The sequence below is a fragment of the Macaca thibetana genome, chromosome 17, assembly GCF_024542745.1.
Source record: "Macaca thibetana thibetana isolate TM-01 chromosome 17, ASM2454274v1, whole genome shotgun sequence".
In the NCBI taxonomy this organism is placed as follows: domain Eukaryota; kingdom Metazoa; phylum Chordata; class Mammalia; order Primates; family Cercopithecidae; genus Macaca; species Macaca thibetana.
Genome location: NC_065594.1, coordinates 7245576 through 7269206, shown reverse-complemented (window position 1 = coordinate 7269206; position 23631 = coordinate 7245576). Strand labels below are relative to the sequence as shown.

The following is a 23631-nucleotide window of genomic DNA, read 5'->3' as shown; positions in this document are numbered from 1 at the left end:
CCTTACAAACACGAAGGGTGGGAGGAACCAAAAACAGGGGATCCCGCAGCCCTAGGTTAGTTCTGATCGTTTTCAGGTGTGTCTGCAGAGGCAACTTGCTGGTTGTCACCTGTAAAATGGGGAGGATAAAAACACCTCCTAGGTTTTGTTCTAAATCCTAGGGGGATGTGAGGCTCAAGGGAGATAAACGACACTGGAGAGCACCCCAGAAATGACAGGATGAAGGCGATGGTGACAAATATCCGAGCGAAACGCTTGACAATAACAGACAAGTGCAGGTCTCCAGGAGTGCCGCGAGCGCCCGCGGGTTCTGAGAGCGCTCAAAGCCACCGAGTCAGGCTGCCCAGCCCGCCGGGCCTCGCCGCAGTGATCCTCATTCCCGAATCTGGCAGCGCTGTCAAAGGCTGGTATAGGAGGTGAACGGCGGCCGCAGGCCCACTCCACGCTGTTGTTGAAACCCAGTTGCGCGCGCGCGAGAGCCGAATCTCGCCGCCTCCGCGCTCCTGTCGGGGTAGCTCCAGATTCCCGGCTGCGCGGCTCCGGTCCCCAAGGCGGTCGCTCCCAGCCCTAGGCCCCTTGGCCGCAGCGCTTCCCAAACCGAGAGAGATCCTTTCTCAACTCAGAGCTTTTCATTAACAATCGTTAATAACGGCCCTGAGTTGCCTTGTGATCTCCTGGAGATGAAAAATAAATTTCTTAGGAGAATGTTTCACTTTGTAAAGGACAAAGAGTTTTAAAGATATAGGTATGATGTAAGACACATAAATACCTAGGTAAGTATTAGCAGAAATTCTCTTTTCCTTCATTGTTAACCACTTATGCAAGTATAAGAAAAATACAAGTGTAGCTCAATGAATTTTCACAAACTGACACTCCATGTAACCAGCAGCCTAAGAAACAGCGTTACCAGCGATCCCCTAGTTCGCCTCCTTATGCACGCCAATAACCACTAGCCTAACTTCTACCACATGCCCATTACTTTTGTAGTTTAAAACTTTTGATTCTTGAATGTAAACGTTTATCAATAAATCGCTTTAACTCAAATCTCAAACGTAAGATGAAGTCAGAGATGCAGCCTGAATCTCGGATCATAATTTATCTTGTACGGAGGGCGAGTAATTTCCTTGGGCAAGAAAATAACTGATTGGAGGTGACAGTTGTTTAGGGCTGCAGTCGTCCGGGCCAGGAGCACAGGGCGGGAAGGAATGGCCCATCTCTTAGGGCTCTCTGCTTGTCACCTACCAGGTTGGTCAGAAACGTTTTCATCAAAGCAATGGTTTCTCTTTTCTTTTCTCTTTGGGACAGAAGGAGTTTCTTGACCGCCCCCTTCCCTGCAAATGCATAAACAACCACTGCTCCTGTCTCCAAGCTCAGATTCCCACCAAGATAGCCTTTTCTCTTCCCCTGTCTTTTGTAAGTCTCTTGATTTCATTCTTTGAACCTGTGATTGGAGGTTAAAGTGCACCAGGTTGGAAGGAGGAAGCTCTTAACAATAAAGGTTTGAATATTTAGCTGTGATCAGGTCGCTGCCCTCTCACGAACCTCCCCCCCCCTTATCTTTTAAAATGCAAATTATGTTTCAGGGGGTTGTGCGTTGAGTGCGCGCTGCGCCTCGACGTCTCCAACCATTGGTGTCTGTGTCATTACTAATAGAGTCTTGTAAACACTCGTTAATCACGGAAGGCCGCCGGCCTGGGGCTCCGCACGCCAGCCTGTGGCGGGTCTTCCCCGCCTCTGCAGCCTAGTGGGAAGGAGGTGGGAGGAAAGAAGGAAGAAAGAGAGGGAGGGAGGAGGCAGGCCAGAGGGAGGGACCGCCTCGGAGGCAGAAGCGCCGCGAGGAGCCAGCAGAGCACCGCAGGCTGGGGCGCAGCCACCCGCCGCTCCTCGAGCCCCCTCGCCCCTTTCCCTTCGTGCCCCCCGGCAGCCTCCAGCGTCCGTTCCCAGGCAGCATGGTGAGGTCTGCTCCCGGGCCCTCGCCACCATGTACGTGAGCTACCTCCTGGACAAGGACGTGAGCATGTACCCTAGCTCCGTACGCCACTCTGGCGGCCTCAACCTGGCGCCGCAGAACTTCGTCAGCCCCCCGCAATACCCGGACTACGGCGGTTATCACGTGGCGGCCGCGGCTGCAGCGGCAGCGAACTTGGACAGCGCGCAGTCCCCAGGGCCGTCTTGGCCGGCAGCGTACGGCGCCCCACTCCGGGAGGACTGGAATGGCTACGCGCCCGGAGGCGCCGCGGCCGCCGCCAACGCCGTGGCTCACGGCCTCAACGGGGGCTCCCCGGCCGCCACCATGGGCTACAGCAGCCCCGCTGACTACCACCCGCACCACCACGCGCATCACCACCCGCACCACCCGGCCGCCGCGCCTTCCTGCGCTTCTGGGTTGCTGCAAACGCTCAACCCCGGCCCTCCTGGGCCCGCCGCCACCGCTGCTGCCGAGCAGCTGTCCCCCGGCGGCCAGCGGCGGAACCTGTGCGAGTGGATGCGGAAGCCGACGCAGCAGTCCCTCGGCAGCCAAGGTAAGCCGAGGCTGCGCCCTGCCCGACCCTGCTTGGGAAGGCGCGGGCCGAGCCACTGGCTGCTGCGCGTCCGCCCGTCCGTTACGCACAGGGGCGTCCCGGGCTGTCTGGGAGCTCCGCGCCAGGAGGGACACGGTCCGGGAACAAATTCGGGGGCCTCTGGACCCTCGGGGCTTCTCTGACCTACAGAGCCTGGGAAGGAATATTATGAGTCTCACAACACCGTGTTCAGGCGTCCTCTTTTCAATAGCTCCTCATTCGCAACCCCGGGACATCTTCGGGAAGCTCTAGGGAATGTCGGCGTGAGCACTGCTGGACGAGGGCAGAATCGCGTGCTCCCCCACTTGCTGCCGCATGCATTGCTTGCGTGGCTCCTGGCCGCGGAGGAGAGAGGGAGGCTCGAACCTTCTTGGGCTAGATCTAGGCCATTTCTTTCCGCTCTCTCTTTCCCCATCTGAGCCATCTAATAAGAGAATTGACCTGGAGGGGGTTGGGGGGTGTCGGGGGACGGCTAGGCTGTGCGTGGGACAGTGTTTGGCCATTCAGGCCAATTCAAGGTAGAGCGAGCAGACAGACCAGGTAGAGCTGCTGTCGCTGGGAAGAAGGTGCTGGCCCCAGCTGCTAAGGCGACGGGGGCGCGCCCCGTCTCTGAACCTCTGACCTGTGAAGGGGTCATTTCAAGCAAAAGCTGGAGGGGTAGGGGCAAGAAACGGAGGGGCAGTCGTCTGCGGAGAGAGCAGGGAGACGGGGAGGAAACCCTGGTGGAAATTAAGCCGCTGCTCCAGGTAGGGGTCATTTTCCCACAGCTTCCTTTAAAGGGCGTCAGGGATGTCTTTGAGTGTGTGTGTGCATCTGAAAAAGATCCTAGGTTTGCCGCACTGTGGGGCTCATTGACTCCGGGTCTGCCCCTTCTGGTGTTCGAGAGTGCTTAGAGGTGGCAAGGAAGTGCGGTGGGGAGAGTCCTAGTTGAGTGCCCCCTTTATTTCATCAAGTCTTTCCACAGCCCTCAGCGCTTCCGCTTTTCTTGCTTCGCTCCTTGCTGCCCCAATTGGGCAGGCACGCTGGTTATGGGCACTTGGCAGAAGTTTATAGCCAATTACAGCTAGTATAAATCAAAGCGCCCTTTGGGGGCTGCCTCTGGGCATCGGTTTCTGCATCACTGTGCACATGCTAGGGAGAGTCCTGGTGGGAATGCGGCCGTCCGGGGAGAAGGCCACAGATCAGCCTCGGGTGGGCCCCAGAGCTTTGGTTTGGTCCCTTCTCCAAGAGGAGGCGCCTTCCTCCTGGCAGGGGCTCCCAGATCCTGGCTCCCAAAGACCCACTTTCTACAGCGCATGTCTGGGGAGCGGTTGGCGGAGGTCGCGCACGCCCTAAGGAAGACTTTTGCGTGTCCCGGGAGAGTGGCCGCGGGGTGAGGGCCTGGAAGGGGGCGGGAGGGAAGCCGCCAGAGCCCAGGCCGCGAGGTCAGCAGATGTGAAGTCCTGCGCCGAGGTGGCAAGGCCGCAGTCGGCGCCGGGTGCCCTTGTGATGTTAATGTGGGGTGGCCGCAGCCCGCTGGCCGGAGCCAGGCTCCTCTGCGGAGCGTCATCTGTCAAGGGGTGGATGGGGGGGACGCGGCCTGGCCTGCTTTGATATACACCTTCCCGGCCCTGCCATTGTCTCTTTTAGGGCCCGGAAAGAGGGTGGTGACTTTCGCAGTCAATAATGAATTCTGACAAGTCCCTCTCATCCCACCCCTCCACAGCCCCGCTCCTAGGTTCCCAGGGGGTGTGGGGCGCGGGCCGAAGAGCGCACAGGGTCTGGTCATCGCGTTGCCCAGCCCGTCTGGGACACTGAAGGGGCAGCACCCGAGCAAGGGTCGCTCCAAGGTACTTCCAGGCGAGTCTCCCTCCTGGGGTGTTCGGCTGAGGGAACTGCCCTGAGCCCCAGCTCCGGGGGTGTCCTCTGTGGCTCCAATCAGGCTCCGGTGCCAACCCCGCCTGATGTTGTCTGCGTGACCTGGTCTGATTCTCCATTTCCTCATCTGTAAAAAGGGGCGAGTACCAATGGCCTGGAGTGGGTTTGAGGCGGTCACGCGTGTCCGAGCGTCCACCGCGGAGAAAGTCGCGTTAGTTCCCCCTACTTTCATAGCAGGCGCGGGGTCGGGCCATTCAAATGCGCCTGCAGGGCCGTGTTTATGTTAATACGCCTGGTGGGGAGGGGGATGAAAGCCGGGGCCGCCATTTGCTCAGTAGTGGTAATTCAAACAGAATGTGGTTGTTATTAAGGCATTGAAAGGGCTTTTCTTTGATAAGATCGCCTTGTCCTGCATTGTTTGCGGCTGTGTTCCCCTTTCAGCGGCTCCGGGGAGCTCCCTCTGATCAGGCCTGTATCTTCCCAGGACGCTTTTGTTGTGGTTTGCAAAGAGTTTTACCTGAACAAAGTCAGCCTGCGGGACATTAAACACCTCCAGGCAACTCCCAGGCCCTTCAGATCTTTCTGTGGGACTGGGCACTGGGAGATTGAACCTGTTCAGCTGCAAGAAGACCCAAAAGTGGGACGGAGCCAGAGAGAACAGCTTCTGGCCAGGGCTCTGCCAAGGGCTGAGCCAAGACAGACCTGGTGGAGACGCCAGGCTCGGGCCTGCTCCAACATTGTGGACACTATTTGTCAAGGCCCTTCAGTAAAACAATCAATCTAGGATTTAATATGTTGACTCAATCCAATGAGCATAGATCACTGGTCAGGATAACTCTGGCCAGGTTTGCAGCAGGAATAAATGGAGGGTCAAAAAAGCAAAAGTACCAAACGCCAAACCTGGATTGGGCAGGTATAAAGTGTCCCTAGCCGGAGGGGTTTGCTGCCTGTTCCCTCTGCCAGAGCCCAGCTCAGAATTCCACCAGATGGGCCTGGTGTGTCTGGGGGATGATTCCGGCGACTTGTCAGCTCCTGTACCCTGCTTTCCACTTGTAGTAAAGCAAAGTAGTAACCCCCACACCTCCTCTACAACATGTGCCCACAATGACAGCTGTTTTCGGAGTGGGCTTCCATCTCTGTTAGACCTGGAAATCTAGATGTTTCCAGGATCCTGGCCACTTCACCCTGCCCCCTTTCCGTTGGTGTCAAATATATGCCAGTACTGTATTTGGTTTACTGAAAGGGTGGTTACATTCTGTTATCTTCTGTGTGAATTAGGTTTCCACTTTTCTTAATTTTTAAAAACCACTTAATACTAAGGTTAGTTTAGTTGCCTCCACTAGCCTCACACCCTCCCCCCACAGGACCCTCTGGGGGGTCTTGTCAGACTTGGCAGGAACCAGCCAAACCCGGGCCCCCTGGGGTGGTGGAGGAAGAGAAATGTCCCTGGGTTAGGGAGGTTTGTCATTACCCATGACTGATGGGCTGCCTTGCAGTTCTCAGCCCTCACTTCTCCTTCCTCCACAGTGAAAACCAGGACGAAAGACAAATACCGAGTGGTGTACACGGACCACCAGCGGCTGGAGCTGGAGAAGGAGTTTCACTACAGCCGCTACATCACCATCCGGAGGAAAGCCGAGCTGGCCGCCACGCTGGGGCTCTCTGAGAGGCAGGTGGGGACCGCCTAGCTCCCTCCGGGCGGGCCACTGCCTGGGAGAGGACCATGAGAGTTAGAAAATCTGGCTGCAGGGGCCATCTAAATCTGTGGAGAGACTGAAGCAGGAGGATGCAAGCATTCGTCTTTGGAGCACTTTTTTTTTTTTTTTTTAAATAGAGATGGGGTCTTGCTTTGTGGCCCAGACTGGAGTGTAGTGGTACAATCATAGCTGACTGTAGCCCTGACTTCCTGAGCTGAAGGGATCCTCCTGCCTCAGTCACCTAACTAGCTTGGACTACAGGCTCCAGCCACCATGACTGGCTAATGTTTAAATTTTTTACAGAGATGGTCTCACCGTCTTACCCAGGTTGGTCTCAAACTCCAAGTGATCCTCCTGTCTTGACCTCCTAAAGTACTGAGATTACAGGTGTGAACCACCATGCCTGGCCTGGAGTACTTTTTTTTTACCCCCAAGATGTAGTTTTGCTCTTGTTGCCCAGGCTGAAGTGCAATGGCGTGATCTCGGCTCACTGCAACCTCTGTCTCCCAGGTTCAAGCGATTCTCCTGCCTCAGCCTCCCAAGTAGCTGGGACTACAGGCATGCACCACCACACCCGGCTAATTTTGTATTTTTAGTAGAGATCGGGTTTCTCCATGTTGGTCAGGCTGGTCTCCAATTCCCGGCCTCAGGCAATCCACCTGCCTCAGCCTCCCAAAGTGCTGAGATTACAGGTGTGAGCCACTGTGCCTAGCCCTGGAGTACTTTTTTAAAGGTCCCCTTCTACCTTTAGTCCTCTTTTTTTGATGTTGTTGATTTTTTTTTCTCTCTCTTTTGAGGGATATAGAAAGTGTGAAAAAAAGCCAGGGGTGTTAGTTTAATCCAGAATTCCATTTGGGTCTATAAAGACATATTAAAGACCTATTCTCTTTGTTTCTAGCACTGTACCTAAGAAAATAAACTAAATAAAATACTCAGCCTCTCATAAAAACTACAGGGACAAGACTTGGTTCATGAACATTTTATTTATATCGTCTAGAAAAACAGGCCAACTTCACAGCCAGGAAGCCACACAATTAAATCTCATTTTCAGCTCTAAGGTGAGGAAAATTACATTTTAGTTTAGCTTTGAGGGGTCAAAGGTTGCCATTTGAAGTACACCACCCAGCACTGGCCTCCCTTTGCTGTGTAGACAGGGCCTTGCAGTTTCTGTTTTCCTTGGTTCTGAGACTTTACACTTGTCCAGTAAATGCATAGATAAAAGTTGCTTTGAAAGCAAACCCAGGGAGCAAGGAAGGAGGAAGACTCTTCCCCATGAGGCTGAATTGGAACTGAGAACAGATCCAGGGCTGGGCTGTTATGGGGACGCCCAAAGAAAGCTTCTAGAAGGACTTGGAGTTCTGTAGTTGGAGCGGAAGATGTTGATGATACTGCTGGGTACTATTCCTCTTTTCCCTGGCATCTTCACCACCATGTGCTTTTCTCCACCTTTCCATTTCTAGGTTAAAATTTGGTTTCAGAACCGCAGAGCAAAGGAAAGGAAAATCAACAAGAAGAAGTTGCAGCAGCAACAGCAGCAGCAGCCGCCGCAGCCGCCTCCGCCGCCACCACAGCCTCCCCAGCCTCAGCCAGGTCCTCTGAGAAGTGTCCAGGAGCCCTTGAGTCCGGTGTCTTCCCTGCAAGCCTCAGTGCCTGGCTCTGTCCCTGGGGTTCTGGGGCCAACTGGGGGGGTGCTAAACCCCACTGTCACCCAGTGACCCACAGGAGTCTGCAGCAGCAGAGCAATTCCAGGCTGAGCCATGAGGAGCGTGGACTCTGCAAAACTCCTCAGGAGAGACCCCTCCCCTCCCACCCACAGCCGTAGACCTACAAACCTGGCTCTCCGAGGAAAAATGGGAGCCGGGAGTAAGACAAGTGGGATTTGGGGCCTCAAGAAATATACTCTCCCAGATTTTTTACTTTTTCCCATCCGGCTCTCTCTGCCACTGAGAAGACAGAGAGCCACCACTGGGCTTCATTCAGGACTGGCAGAAGCATTGCCTGGACTGACCACACCAACGAGGCCTTCAGCCTCCTCCCCAGCTCTTCTCATCCTAGATCTGCAGGCTGCACCTCTGGCTAGAGCTGAGGGGAGAGAGGGACTTAGGGGAACAGCAAGCTTGAGGCCAGCCTGCTCATGGCCCTCGGAGGTCCAGCTGGGCCTCCTGCCTCCGGGCAGGCAAGGTTTACACTGCAGAAGCCAAAAAGGCAGCTAAGATAGAAAGTTGGACTGACCAAAGACTGCAGAACCCCCAGGTGGCCTGTGTCTTTTTTCTCTTCCCTTCCCAGACCAGGAAAGGCTTGGCTGGTGTATGCACAGGGTGTGGTATGACGGGTGGTTATTGGACTCCAGGCCTGACCAGGGGGCCCAAACAGGGACTTGTTTAGAGAACCTGTCACCAGAGCTTCTCTGGGCTGAATGTATGTCAGTGCTATAAATGCCAGAGCCAGCCTGGACTTCCTGTCATTTTCGCAATCTTGGGGCTGATGAAGAAGGGGGTTGGGGGGTTTGTGTTGTTGTTGCTGCTGTTTGGGTTGTTGGTCTGTGTAACATCCAAGCCAGAGTTTTCAAAGCCTTCTGGATCCAGGGGGGAAGAAGTGATATGGTGAAGGGAAGTGGGGAGTATTTGAACACAGTTGAATTTTTTCTAAAAAGAAAAAGAGATAAATGAGCTTTCCAGATTTCAGATTCTGTATTTATCTTCAGATTTTGTCTGCAACTATTTTTTAAAGAAATGAAATATCTTCTTTGCTTGCGAGCTGATTTGGAAAATTCAGAGAGGGAGTGGAGATTATCAGGACAGGCTCATTTTACCCCAGAGCATCAGAAGCCTGAAGGAGCAGGTTCTGAGACCTTCCCTGCCCCCAAGCCTGAGCCCAGCCTAGGAATGCGTGGCTCTCCTGGGGGTGCCTTTGGGCAAAATGCACATCTGAATGGCCAGCTGCTTCCCAGCAGCCAGAAATTATGGGGGGTGGGGGTGAGAGGGCCCCGTCATAGCATCTCACCAAATCCACATGGAGGCTTTTTGCAAACAGCAGGCAGTTCCCTTCTGCAGTGACTCCCTCCTAAGGACACCCCACAACCCAGCTAGTTAAATGTGAGCATTAAATTTTTTTAAAAAATCCCCCTACTTTCCCAAGACAGCACTTCCATGAATTTAGTCTTCTGTAAATCACTGGGCATTTCTGTGAGCCCTTTCTACCTCCACTTTCTTCTGTCCTCGCAGTTTCCTTATCCCGGACCGCGCCCCACTTCCCACCCAATCACCCCACAAACAAGATTGCAAGACCCAATAGAAAATGATCCTTTTAGTGACAGTTGCTTGTCAGTTGGCCGATCCACTGGGCACCGGGGTGCAGTCTTTGAGATTTTTGATCCTGGAGGCCACCGAGCTCAGCGTTCCGGGCAGGACCTGGGCAAGGGGCGCTTAGCCCTTCGTTTCGATCTCCCCACCAACATCCGAGAGCCTAATCAGCGTGCCCACGGAGGCGCCTTAAGGGCAGTTGGGGAGGATGAGCAGAGCCGGGAGACAGCAAGAGGTACAGACCCTCTGCAGCACCTCTCCAATTCCGCAGCCCTTCCGGGTGGCGTATACAGCTCCAGGATTGGGAAAGGGGCTCCGGTGGCCTGGCCCGCGGGCGCCTGGCTTCGAAACCAGAGGCAGGAGTGTGGGGCGCGGGGTTGGGGGGTGCCGGGCAGAGGAGGAAGCCTTGTCCGGGTCCGCTGGGCGAGGGGTCCCGGGTCAGGGCCGGTCTGAGCCCCGGTGCCCCGCAGGTCTCCCCGCGCCCCGGCCGCGCCCACACGCCCGCCCCCTAGCCACTGCGGTTGCTATGCGTTGCCGTGAAACGCCTGTCAATAAACCCTGTTTGGACAGTGGAGCAAGAGCACATGGGTTGTTTGCTTAGTGGTTAGAGGTTCAAAAGTCGACCTTGTCCCGCTGCAAGCGATTACAAGTTCTTCCCCTTCCCGGGGCTAGGTCCCCTTGTACGCGGGTACGGGGCCAGGGAAAGGAGCTCGGCTGCTCTCTGAGATGCAAGCACCGGGCTCGCTGCTGCGAGCGCCTGGCAAGCCTCCTGCGCCACGGAAAAAGGTGCAAAACCAGGACCCTCTCCGGCAAGTGAGGCCACCGCGCTTCTAACGCCAACTGTGTGACTCCGGGAGCAATACCTACGGAACGAGGGATGTGGCACGAGTGGCAGCGCAGCTCGAGGAGTTTAGGGAGGCCTGCACAGGGGCGCCTGAGGTTATTTGAGACCAGATGACCTCGCGGATCCTGGAGCCTCCAGCGCAGAGCTGGGGGTGCGGGCCTCCGAATCCCACGCCTCCACCGCGTCCAGTAGTCGGCTCAGGCGCCAGAGGGCGCGCGCGCTCTGGGAAGAGATGGGGCTTGGGCTCGTGGACCCGGAAAGGTTCCTGTTTTCACCCAGCTGGGAGGGGCAAGCGCCTCTCCCAACTCTGGCTGAGCCCAAACCCGGGCGCTGCAAGATTTTTCTACGTTGGCCGTGGGCCTGTTGAAACTAAGTTCAAACTAAGTCAGGCAGGGGAGATTCTTGGATTTGTTGAATGTTTAAGAAAAACAAAATTGGCAGAGAGGGACTATACCTTTCTAAAAGGGTCATTTTGCACAAGATGTTTTCTTCCTAAACTTACAGTAATGTGGACACAGTATTAATATATGGTAAGACCGGAAATTTAGGATAACTATGGGAATAAAACCTATCAGTATTGTGGAACTGAGGTCAAAAAAAGTTTTCTATTGGCCGGGCGCGGTGGCTCACGCCTGTACTCTCAGCACTTTGAGAGACAGAGGCGGGTGAATCACTTGAGGTCAGGAGTTCGAAACCAGCCTGGCCAACATGGCGAAAACCCGTCTCTGCTAAAAATACAAAAATTAGCTGGGCATCGTGGCGCGCTCCGGTAATCCCAGCTACTCAGGAGGCTGAGGCAGGAGAATCACTTGAACCCGGGAGTCTTGGAGGTTGCAGTGGGCCAAGATCCAAGCCACTGCACTCCAGCCGGGGCGACAGAGACTCCGCCTCAAAAACAAACAAACAAACAAAAAAGTATTTATGGAGAATAAACAGCCTGAGTCTCCGCCCCACCCGACTCCCCGCCGTGAACAATTCGTAGCTTTGTCATATTCATCCAATAAAGTTAACACGATGGACTGCTAATGAAAGCGACGAATATTTCATTGCAATGTGTTTCACTTCTTTCTAATAATATGCAGAAAGGGGTCTACATCAGTGAAGAAAACTAATATTAACTAACAATCTAAATATGCACATAGCAATATTCTTGCTGTTGTTATTCACAACTACTCAGAAAAAAAAAGAAGCAACAAGTAGAAATGAAAGAAGTCTCAGCCACAGAATGGCAAGGAAAGTTATTTTATTTGTTTATTTACTTAGTTAGTTATTTTCTGAGATGGAGTTTCACTCAGTCGCCCAAGCTGGAGTGCAGTGGAGTGATCTCAGCTCAGTGACCTCCACCTCCTGGATTCGAGTCTCCTGCCTCAGCTCCAGGCGCAGGCCACCATGCCCAGCTAATTTTTGGTCAAAAAGTTATATATATTTTTAGGGCCACTCTTTGCACCTCGTTTTAGAGACAGGTTGCTATTTACTAGCTTACTGACCTTCGGAAGGCCCCAACCTCTGAGCTACCACTTCCTTATCTGTAACATGGGGATCCAATGAGGTAATTAATGTAAGCCAGGATAGCATTGTATGCTTATAACTAGACCCTAGTCACAATATGAGCTGCTTCTTGTACTGTATTCTGCAAAGTGCTGGAGAGTCCTTACAAAGAGCTTTTGAGCAAGATAATTTCTCAAATTATGATAGAATAAGCCTTTCCCAGAATTTTTTTTCTAATGCATTTAGCTTTGCTTACTTTGTCAAAATTGCCTGAAGTATGTTGTTTCTTGATCACCACTTTCTAAGTATCTGCATAAAATCTTGAGTGGCAAGGCACTAAGCAGTATTCCAGATGTGGCGACAAGTTGCTGGTCTGTATAGCTTACTTGCCCTTTTATTTACTAGAAGACATGTTCCCAACTAGAACATCTAGTTTCTAGCTGTACTTAGGAGAATCAAGATTAGTTGAGGATGTAGTTGAGAACCTTCTTATTAGTACACTTTTTTTTTTTTTTTTTTGAGACGAAATTTCACTCTTGTTGCCCAGGCTGGAGCGCAATGGCTCAATCTCGGCTCATTGCAACCTCTGCCTCCCAGGTTCAAGCGATTCTCCTGCCTCAGCCTTCTGAGTAGCTGGGATTACAGGTGACTGCCACCATGCCCAGCTAATATATATATATATATATATATATATATATATATATATATATATTTGTGTATTTAGTAGAGACGGAGTTTCACCATGTTAACCAGGCTGGTCTTGAACTTCTGACCTCAGGTGATCCGGCCTTCCAAAGTTCTGGGATTACAGGCGTGAGCCACTGCTCCCGGCCATCTGCACACTCTTAACCCAAAAGGAGCAGACAGGCAGATACTCTAACTAGATGGCATTAAAAGTTTCTTTATTTTGAGACAATTTCTACCCCAACACCTCAATATTAATTCTGCGCTTTTCAGGAACCACCCAGGAGGGTGCTGAGGTTTAAATTCTCTAAGGCTGATTCATCCTTAGATGTTGTTTTAAGAAAAGTGTTTTACTCTTATCTCCAGAATTCTCCCTTACAGTAAAATTACAGCAGCAGATCTTGCATTAACTTGGTTTTGTTTCAGAGTATAACAAAAACATTCATATCTGAGTAATGTAGATTAATTTGTAAATATTTAAAATAAACATTTAACTTATCTTCTTAATCACACTTAGACGGCACAAATTTTCAACCCCACAACTCCTACATTCAGTCAATTTTCCTTTGCCTTTTTCCTTTTGCCTCCTGCTCTTCTTGGAGTGGGTGCACTATGATTTTAACAAACCAAGCAGGTTTTAGAGATGGCTGTGGGGCTAGCTGTGTGATAATGGGCCAAAAGAATCACCTACTGTCTTCTTTCTTTAGCTACAAATCAGAGGAATACATACATATAAATAAAGATAGAGATATTTTATACATATTTATACATATAGGCATATATATATATATAAAAAAAATATCATGACTTTCTAGAAGGTTATGATATTAGATTTAGAAAAAAAAAAAAAAACTCTCAAATTCCAAATAAAGAAAGTAGACTCTGTGAGTTCCAGAGATTATACCAACATTTACCTTGACATTCTTCTTGGAGGAATCAGTCCAGAGAAGGTGGGGGCAGCACTTAGGTGACCTTTTGGCTCCTGCATCTCTAGTGCCCAAACATTACATTTGTTTTAACAACAGCTTTTCCCAATTGGAATTTGTCATTAACCACAGCAGATATAGATAATATCAACCAGGTTGCCAGAGCCCCAAAGTTAAATGACCAGTAAAGCAGGATCCTGGTGATTCTGTTCTAGAGATCTAATCCATAAACCACAACACAACCAGTTTTGATCCATGAAAAAGACTTCCCTGAGATGAAATGATTGCCAAACCATCCCTTCACCCGCACAATTACTTAAAAATAATATTTATATCATGTACTGGGTTTATGTGTCCAATATTTTATTGGTAAGTAAAAACCCCAGGCAGTTCATGCACTTTCATATTTGAGTTTTAACTTCAAAACTAAAAAGGAATTTTTTCGTAATTGCTCATGTGTTATCTCAGAACTTTCAGGATTAACAGTCTGCTATCATCACACTTAGTATCTGTAGTATGATGATAATAGGTTTTATGCAAGTGGTAGTTGATAAGTTCCTCTCCAACCTCAGGGAAGCAAACAAGGAAGAACAATGCAGAGCTAAAGTCATTGTAGTACAGACTTATGATGGCTTGTTATGTGGCACTTAAATAATTTTAACTTATTGATAATTAGTAGAGTCAAGAACAAGGATTATATACCTAAACCACAGATTAGGAGTTGTTAAAAATGACCAGGGCAGCCTCTGTTTCCTACTCACGAAATACACTTTGGGTATTTTTCTTTCATTCTGTGTAGCTAATATTTAAAAAACAACAGCTACAGCAAAACTTAACAGAACAAGATTCTGTTTTCAGTCTTCACTTTACCCAGCCCTCTCTTTTCTTTTCTTTTTTTCTTGTTCTTTTTTTTTTTTTTTTTTTTTTTTTTTTGAGAAGGAGTCTCGCTCTGTTGCCAGGCTGGAGTGCAGTGGTGCCATCTTGGCTCACTGCAATCTCTGCCTCCCAGGTTCAAGTCATTCTCTTGGCTTAGCCTCCCGAGTAGCTGAGATTACAGGCATGCGCCACCACACACAGCTAATTTTTGTATTTTTAATAGAGTCAGGGTTTCACCATGTTGGCCAGGCTGGTCTTGAACTCCTGACCTTGTGATCTGCCTGCCTCAGCCTCCCAAAGTGCTGAGATTACAGGCGTGAGCCAAGGCGCCCTGCCAGCCCTCTATTTTCTAGACAGAAGCAACTCATGTCATGACTGGGGTCTAGTCATAAGCGTACAATGCTACATTGGCTTACATTACCTCACTGGATCCCCAGGTTACAGATGAGGAAGTGGTAGCTCAGAGGTTGGGGTCTTCCCAAGGTCACTAAGCTGATAAATAGCAACCTATCTCTAAAATGAGGTGCAAAGAGTGGCCCTAAAAAACATATAACGTTTCTTGCCATTCTGTGGCTGAGACCTCTTTTATTTCTACTTGTTGCCGCTTTTTTTTTTCCTCAGTGGTTGTGAATAATAATAGCAATGTGCATATTTCTTATTATGTGCATTGCCAGAAACAAACAGAAAAAAGACATAAATAAGTCAGAAGCAGAGATCACTGTCTAGTAACAATACAGAAATGTAGAAGAGTGCAGGAAGAACAAAAAGAAAGACTGGCCGGGCGCGGCGGCTCACACCTGTAATCCCAGCACTTTCGGAGGCCGAGGCGGGCGGATCACAAGGTCAGGAGATCGAGACCACGGTGAAACCCCGTCTCTACTAAAAATACAAAAAATTAGCCGGGCGCGGTTGTGGGCGCCTGTAGTCCCAGCTACTCGGGAGGCTGAGCCAGGAGAATGGCGGGAACCCGGGAGGCGGAGCTTGCAGTGAGCTGAGATCGCGCCACTGCACTCCAGCCTGGGCGACAGAGCGAGACTCCGTCTCAAAAAAAAAAAAAAAAAAAAAAAAAAAAAAGAAAGAAAGAAAGACTGCTTGTCTGGAATCCACACATAAAAAATTAAAACATTATTTTTCCCTTGGACCACTTTATTAAAAATAATGCATATTTTAGAAATCCAGATTCTTGTATTTTCATTCATTCCTATTATTTTCATCATATCTATGAATTTTACATAAACATCTTTACACTTTCAGATCGCTGTTAGTGATATATTGTTATACACATAGCACATTAGACAATGATTCAGATTCTGGTAACTGGAAAATGACAGTTCTTGGGGGTGATCACAAGTCTACAGAAAACCAACAATTGACATTTACTTATCATGTCTACAGAGAAATGAGAGTCTTGACATGTATTAATACACCCAGTGTTATGATTGGTTCTCTTGGGTGGATATTTGTCCGGAATGGGAAACTAAAAAGCGATTCATCAAATGATCATGCCATGTGAAGCTGTTCAGTGGGTAAGTTTCTAGGAGGGCTTGGTATTACTGAGTAAAGCCGGGTGCTCCTTTTGCAAATCTGTAGTCAGACAAAATAGGCAAGAAGCAAGCTCCTCACCCTAACTTTTAGTGTACTCCCACCCGCCCCGCCCCCGCCACACTTCTACCTCAGAGAAACTATTGTCTAGATTTGAGTCTTTGAATGTCTCAGACAGAAAAATGGATGAAACTTTTTCTTTGTTCATGCCCAAACGGGCCCGTTGTCTACAACACAGCTTGGGGAAGCGCTGGGCCTGGTATTCAGGCATCTCCGCGGATCTACCCCAACCATCAGAGCAGATGGAGCTCAGGTAGCAGCGATCCGCCCCTACCCCTGCGGCCTACGCGGACCAGTCGCGTCCACTCCCGCCCGCCGCGGGGCCCGGGCTTCTTGACCCTCCCCCAAGGCCACTGGGAGCGCAGCTTCCCTGAGCCCAGTGCCTCCCCGTGCTCCCAGCGGGCGCCCGGGGGCTCGTGTCCCGCTGCTGTTGCCCCAGGCGGCCGGTCTCGGCCGGCTGCCCGTCCTTGCTGGGTCTCCGCGGCGGCCTGGGGCTCTCTGGAGAGATTTGCGGCGTCTCCCGAGGGGTGCCGCACGGTGGGGGCAGGCGAGGTCCCGGCGCCGCGGCCTCCTGCCGGGTGGGAAGCTCTGGGAGCGCCTCTCCGCCGCCGCCCGTCGCCCCGGAAGTCGCGCCCTGAGATTCCGGGCACTTTATTTTTCCCCTTTCGAACAGTGTGGTGTCCGCGGTTGTTTTTGTCCTTATACCTGAAGACGCCGTGCTTTTCAAAAGGCGCGCGTAACTACGGCGCGGAGGTGAGGGGAACCTGGGCCGCGAGCGCCAAAGCCACCTGGCGAAGAACGCCTGGAGCACTGGCCTTCGACCTGTCGTAGCTGGACGACCTGGGCCGGCGATGGTGGTACCAGGCCCGAGGGATCTGATTTTCGGAACGCGCAAAGGGAGCTCTGTTGTGTTCCGCCCCTCAGAGGGGCAGCCGCCCGCGGCCTCCGGCGTCTGGCCTGTCTCGCCTGCGCGAGATCCCCGGCAGGGGGCGCTGCTGCTCCAGCTGAGCGGGCGAAGCGTCCGGGACCCCGCGGCCTCTGTCCCCAGCCCTGCGGCCGATCTGAGAACTGGGACTCAGGGCGGGCAGCGGGAGGCTGAGCAGGAGCAGCCGGAGACGCCGCAGGAGGGGCTGAGTGGTACCCCGCGGACCTTCTCGGCCGCCTCGGTGCCTTTCCTGGCCTCCCGGCCAAGGGCGCGGGGCTGCGGGTGGGTCTCCCGGGGAGTCGTCTCGCACAACAGGCGCGAGCGACTCTACTCCTTTCCACTCTCGCGGAGGCGCTGTGGCTCTTGAAACCTCCGCTCCTTCTCTTCGCAGCCATCAGAAGGCGCGGCCCGCCACCTGGGCAAACGCAGTCTCCCCCAGAGCCCGGTTGCGCCCCAAAGCCGGGTTCCATCTCATCTCCGATAAAGACACTTCCTCATTTGCCCCTCACCAGACTCCAGCAATTTTCCAGGTCCCCGGGAACCTGATGTCGCCTCTGGGCTTCCATGATTAGTGGCGGCTGGAGCGCTGCTCCCCAACCTGGGCCCACTTTAGGGTGTGTGGGGCAGGGAGGAGGGTGGGATCACTCTTAATCTCGTGTCACAGCTAAATAATTTACTCAAGGTCTTCTCTTCCTGCCAGTTCCCTTCCCTGTTCCACTGCCCTTGACTTCCTGCTTTGTGAAACCCCGGGGAAAGAAAGGCCAAGTCTTAATAAAAGTTAATATTAATAGAGGCCCCATGCTCCGGGCTTCTCCAACACCTCGTCTTCCCCTCTCACCTCCACCCGCTCCACTCAAGCCCCGTTTCTCGGGGAATTCTTTCAAAACTGGAGATGGGACTGTACTTTGGGGTATATTCAGGAAACAAGGACGCTTGGGCCACATTGTGTCTAAACCACATCCTCCTCCAGTTCCCATCAGCGCGGAGGGTGGCAAAGGTCGAGCGTGCACACAGTAGCTGCCCCACAGAAGCTGCGCTGGTTCCAAAGCAGTCCAGAGATAAGGGCGGGGGCCAGCCGGCAGGTTCTGCAGGAGAAATACCTGCTGGAAAAGAACAGGCCGAGCGACTACCGAGAGGCGAGGAGCAAAATTTACCAGTGTTCAACAGATACTTTTAAAAAGGCAACAAACCAATGCTGTACAAAGAATACGTAACAGTATCAAGCTCACTGTTCCCTGATGTGTGTGCGGATTCGAGCCTACTGACTTTCCCATAGTAAAGTCTAGTTTGGTTTGAGCTAAGGGCTTGCACAAACAATTCCTTCCAAGAAGGTTAAACAATGCAGAAATGTGAAAAGAAAAAAGTAACTTCCCCTCCATCCTTTCAATTCCATCCCTCTGTTAACAATGTTAACACTCTGTTGGACGTCATTTCGAGAATTTTTCTGTGCTTACACAAATATGTATTACATATAATCTTGTTCTTTCTTTTCTGTCCTTTAAAAAAAACAAAAACAAAAATGAAGTCACACTTTACTTTGTGACTTGCTTGTATCATTTAATAATATATCATGGGCATTTCCCCAGGTCATTACACATAAATCACATCAATTTTTAAAATGTCCATTGCATTATGTAAATAAAGATGTAATAGAATTTTATCGATTCAATCATTTCTTTTGAATATTTACTATGTTCTAGGTGCTGGGAAAACAGCAGTAATCATCACCGTTATAAATCCCTATTCTTGGGGAACTTAATTCTAGTGGGAAAAAATTTAAAATCAATTTATTTAACAATTTCCTTACAGATGAACATTTAGGTTGTTGTCAGTGTTTTGTTATTACAAACCATATAAAGGTAAACTTTTTACGTATACCCTTTTGGAGTTTTGTATTTTTAAAGGATAGATTTCTTAAATTGGAAATGGTAGGTCAAAAAATGTGTGCATTTTAAAGCTCTAGTAAAGATAGCCATTGCTTTCCAAAAAACTTTAGCAAGTCACACAATTCACAGTCCCCTTGAGTGAGTTTCCCTTTCTTCATATCCTCTTTTGCCCTAGACATTATCTCTTAAATTTTTGCCAATCTGATGGACAGAAAATGGTAACCAATTTAATTTTTCATTCTGAAATTATTAAGCAGGTTGAGCACATTTCATGTTTATTGGGCATTCGCATTTTGTCTTCGATGATTTTTCTTTTCTAGTAAACAGAACCAAAAGAAATGGAGTGAGTACTTGCATATCCCAGCCTTCATGCTTGATTTTTAAACTTAAATTATTTTATTTAAGCTTTAAAACAGCCAGCATTCATTTCTATGAGATAGATTCTAATTTAGGCCTTTCTGACATCAAACACTGTGCAATTTCAAGCATTATTGAGTTTGCTCTCTGAATAGTGCAGGCTTTGGGCCAGGTGCGGCCGCTCACTCTTGTAATCCCAGCACTTTGGGAGCTGAGGCAGGAGAATCGCTTAAACTTGGGAGGCAGAGGTTGCAGTGAGCTGAGATCACACCACTGTACTCCAGCCTCGGTGACAGAGCAAAACTCTATCTAAAAAAAAAAAAAAAAAAAATGCAGACTTTATAGGTATAAAGGTAGCGTGAGAAGTGACAAAGGAAACAGTAGATAGTAATTAAGGACATCGTATCTGCAATTTAAAAGCAAATAACAAAATGATGAAAAAGCATTTGCTACAAGAATGCCAAAAAATTGCTAACCTATAAAGAATCCAATACAAAATGAGAAGAAAACATAGACTTCTAAAGACATATTGGCAAGGCCAGGTGCGGTGGCTCATGCCTGTAATCCCAGCACTTTGGGAGGCCGAGGTGGGTGGATCACAAGGTCAGGAGTTCGAGACCAGTCTGGCCAACATAGTGAAACACAAAAAATGAGCTGGGTGTGGTGGGGTGCGCCTGTAATCCCAGCTACTTGGGAGGCTGAGGCAGGAGAATCACATGAACCTGGGAGATGGAGGTTGCAGTGAGCCGATATCACACCATTGCACTCCAACCTGGGCAACAGTGCGAGACTCTGTCTCAAAAAAAAAAAAAAAAAAAAAAAAAAGGGCAAATAATAACCAAAACTAAAAAATCCAGTACTCAATGCTGGTAAGGATATGATGAAACAGGCACCCACAGGAATAATAAAATAATACATTAATATTTATTTCTAAATGGCAATCTGGCAATATAGTCACAAGTCGTAAACTGCTCACACTCACTAAGTTCCATATCTAGAATCTAGTCTCAGGAAATAACAAAAAAGTAGAGAGTTGGAAATAAGTGTCCAACATTAAGGTTTTGGATCACAGTGAGATATCATCTCACACTAATCAGAATGGCTATTATTAAAAAGTAAAATAACAGGTAGCGAGGTTGTGGAGTAAAGAGAATGTTTATACACTGCTGGTGGGAATGTTTAGTTCAGTCATTGTGGAAAGCAGTTTGGAGATTTTCAAAGAACTTAAAACAGAACTACCACCTGACTCAGCAATCCCATTACTGGGTATATACCCAAAGGAATATAAATCATTCTCCCATAAACACACACACACACATATGTTTACTGCAGCACTATTCACAATGGCAAAGACATGGAATCAACCTAAATGTCCATCAATGGTAGACTGGATAAAGGAAATGTGGTACAAATACACCATGGAATACTACACAGCCATAAAAAAGAATGAAATCATGTCCTTTGCAACAATACAGATACAGCCAGAGACCAGGAAAAGAAAATTAAATACTGCATGTTTTCACTTATAAGTGGAAGCTAAACATTGAATGCACATGGCTACAAAGAGTGGAACAATACACATCAGGGCTTACTTGAGGGTGGAGTGTAGAAGAAAGATGAGGATCAAAAACTACTCATTGGGGCTGGGCTCGGTGGCTCACGCCTGTAATCCCAGCACTTTGGGAGGCCGAGGCAGGTGGATCACTTGAGGTCAGGAGTTTGAGACCAGCCTGGCCAACATGGTGAAACACCATGTCTACTAAAAATACAAAAATTAGCCAGGTATGGTGGTGTATACTTGTAATCCCAGCTACCCAGGAGGCTGAGGCATGAAAATCGCTTAAATGGAAGCTGCAGTAAGCCAAGATCATCACTTTAGCCTGGGCGACAGAGCGAGACCCTGTCTCCAAAACAAAACAAAACCATCCATTGGGTACTATGCTCACTGCTGCCTGGGTGATGACATCATTTGTACACCAAACCCCAGCAACATGTAATTTACCCAGGTAACAAACCTGAACATGTATCCCTTGAACCTAAAATAAAAGTTAAAAGAACAACAACAACAAAAAAGGTTTTGGACAACTAACTTATGTTACATTCATTCAATAGCATATTACATAACCATTAAAGTTGCTGTTTTCAGAGTATGTAATGGCATGGGAATGCTTGTTTTGGCTAATACGTTTAAAAAGGCAAGATACAAGAGATATACAGGGTAATATTTTGCAACTATGCAGTGATAGCAGGCTGAAAAAGGCACCCCAAAAGATATTCATGTCCTAATTCCTAGAACCTATGAACATTACTTTGTATGAGAAACAAAATAAAAAAGCAAGCAAACAAAAAATCAAAATCCAGCTCAAAAGAGTCTTTGCAGGTATGATGAAGGATTTTGAGGCCAGGTGTGGTGGCTCACACCTGTAATCTCAGCACTCTGGGAGGCCGAGGAAGGTGGATCACTTGAACTCAAGAATTTGAGACCATCCTGGGCAAGATGGTGAAACCGTGTCTCCATAAAAAATACAAAACATAGCCAGGGATAGCGGTGGGCACATGTAGTCCCAGCTACCTGGGAGGCTGCAGTGAAAGGATCGCTTGAGCCTTGGAGGAAGAGGTTGCAGTGAGCTGCGATTGTGCCACTGCACTCCAGCCTGGATGACCGAGCAAGACTCTGTCTAGGAAAAAAAAAGGATATGGAGATGGAGAGGTTATCCTGGACTGTTCATGTGGTCCCTAAATGCCATTGCAAATGTCATAATAAGAGACAAACAGAAGTCTGCTCACGCCTGTAATCCTAGCACTTCGGGAGGCCAAGGTGGGTGGATCATCTGAGGTCAGGAGTTCCAGACCAGCCTGGCCAACGTGGTGAAACCCCATTTCTACTAAAAATACAAAAATTAGCTGGGCGTGGTGGTGTGCGCCTCTTATCCCAGCTACTTGGGAGGCTGAGGTAGGAGAATCCCTTGAACCCAGGAGGCGGAGGTTGCAGTGATCTGAGATCGCGCCATTGCACTCCTGCTTGGGCAACAAGAGCGAAACTCCGTCTCAAAAAAAGAGAGAGAGAGAGAAACAGAAGAGATTCCCTCTACCCTGTCTCATCTTACGCACGCGCGCACACACACACACACGTGCACACACACACACAGACATGCACACACACACGAGAAAGCAATGTGAACAAGGAACAGAGAGAAATTTGTAGATATTGGCTTTGACACAGTCAATGTCAGCAACCACTAGAAGCTGGAAGAAGCAAGGAAGGGGTATTCCCCAACAGTCTCCAGGGGGGTGTGGCCCAGCTAACACCTTGATTTTGGCCCAGTGATAACAATGTAAACTTCTGGTCTCCAGAACTATAAGAGAATAAACTTCTATTGTGTTAAACCATCAAGTTTGTGATAATTTGTTACAGCAGGCACAGGAAACTAATATAGCAGTGTTTCTGTTATTACTGTCAAACAACAAACAACTTCAAACTTTGTGTCACACAATAACCATCTCATTATGTTCATGGATTCTGTGGGACAAGAATTCAGACAGGGTATGTAAGCATGACTTGTCTCCATGCTACAGTGTCTGGAGCCTCAGTTAGGAAGAATTGAATGTCTGGGGCTGAAATCACCTAGAGATTTCTTTATTGGCGTCTGGGCTAAAACAAAGTTGAAATTTGAGCTTACTTTGGGTTGTTAACCAGAGTTCCTCTTCATTTGGCTTGGGCTTCCACAGGGTTGTGACTTCTAACATTAGTGGTTCAGAGCTTCAAGAGTCAGTGTTCCCTGTACACAGGATGGAAGCTGTATGTACTATTCTGACCTAGCTTCAGAAATCACATGGTGTCACTTCCACCACCATTTTCAGTTGATTGAAGAAGTGACAGGCCCTCCAGGTTTGAAAGGGAGAGACATAAATCCACCACTCCATGGGAGGAATATCAAAAAATTTGCAGCCATGTTTCAAACTTCCAGTTTGCCCCATGTGCACAAATTATTTACATTCTTCCACCTCCAAGTTCTTTCCTCCCAAAGTTTCATCTCATTAAAGCACCAGGCTTATGCTCAAGGTCCAGGGTCTCATGATATAAATCAGGTCCAGGTGAAGATTAAGCTCCTTCAGTTAGATTGCTTGAATATGGTTCCTCTTGATCTGAAAATGTGTGAAATAAATAGAAACATTTTCTGCCACTCTTCCCCCAAATAAACCCAACACAAAGTGATATAGGTATAGGATAATGTGCATAAATTCTCTTGTTCTAAAGTGTGGAAAATGGAGACATGTAACAGTCATTGGTTTATGTTAATTCTGAAACCCATCCAAGCATATGTTGCATATGAATTGATTAGGGCCCTGTCCTGCTTGTTGCAAAGTACTCTCTGGAACTTTTTCGTCTGTTTTATAAGTCTTTATTCCCTTTTTCTGAGCTATCCTTTCTTTTCCATAACAAGTAGCCTGTATGTGGCTGGGCACAGTGCCTCACGCCTGTAATCCCAGCACTTTGCGAGGCTGAGGCAGGTGGATCATGAGATCAGGAATTCAAGGCCAGCCTGGCCAAGAGGGTGAAACCCCGTCTCTGCTAAAAATACAAAAATTAGCTGGGTGTGGTGGCGGGTGCCTGTAATCCCAGTT

General features: G+C 49.1%; 3 protein-coding genes across 4 annotated transcripts; 2 read left to right on the top strand and 1 right to left on the bottom strand.

Moving 5' to 3' along the window:
- The first annotated feature begins 1619 nt into the window (after positions 1–1619).
- CDX2 (caudal type homeobox 2) lies at positions 1620–9991 on the top strand. 2 transcript variants are annotated; one of them, XM_050766907.1, is made up of 3 exons: positions 1620–2522; positions 5946–6091; positions 7576–9991. In XM_050766907.1, exons 1-3 carry the CDS (start codon positions 1982–1984, stop codon positions 7828–7830), a joined length of 942 nt encoding a protein of 313 aa, XP_050622864.1. In that variant the 5' UTR covers positions 1620–1981; the 3' UTR covers positions 7831–9991. The 2 variants fall into 2 exon arrangements, with proteins under 2 accessions (XP_050622864.1, XP_050622865.1); XM_050766908.1 differs by having other exon boundaries at positions 1673–2522; positions 5946–6087.
- Positions 9236–9991, top strand: LOC126940760 (uncharacterized). The gene has a single exon (XM_050766944.1). The coding sequence runs from the start codon at positions 9265–9267 to the stop codon at positions 9868–9870; it is 606 nt and encodes a 201-aa protein (XP_050622901.1). The 5' UTR covers positions 9236–9264; the 3' UTR covers positions 9871–9991.
- A 5499-nt stretch (positions 9992–15490) lies between these two features.
- On the bottom strand, positions 15491–18513 carry LOC126940755 (translation initiation factor IF-2-like). Its single transcript, XM_050766926.1, has one exon. The coding sequence runs from the start codon at positions 17230–17232 to the stop codon at positions 16561–16563; it is 672 nt and encodes a 223-aa protein (XP_050622883.1). The 5' UTR covers positions 17233–18513; the 3' UTR covers positions 15491–16560.
- Between the last annotated feature and the right edge of the window lie 5118 nt (positions 18514–23631).

Bases quoted from the DNA above. Each gene is read 5' to 3' on its own strand.
- CDX2 (XM_050766907.1), top strand. From the start codon at position 1,982: ATGTACGTGAGCTACCTCCTGGACAAGGACGTGAGCATGTACCCTAGC. The intron at 2,523-5,945 runs GTAAGCCGAGGC...CTTCCTCCACAG, and splicing joins GCAGTCCCTCGGCAGCCAAG to TGAAAACCAGGACGAAAGAC. The intron at 6,092-7,575 runs GTGGGGACCGCC...TTCCATTTCTAG, and splicing joins TGGGGCTCTCTGAGAGGCAG to GTTAAAATTTGGTTTCAGAA.
- LOC126940760 (XM_050766944.1), top strand. From the start codon at position 9,265: ATGAATTTAGTCTTCTGTAAATCACTGGGCATTTCTGTGAGCCCTTTC.
- LOC126940755 (XM_050766926.1), bottom strand. From the start codon at position 17,232: ATGGAACCCGGCTTTGGGGCGCAACCGGGCTCTGGGGGAGACTGCGTT.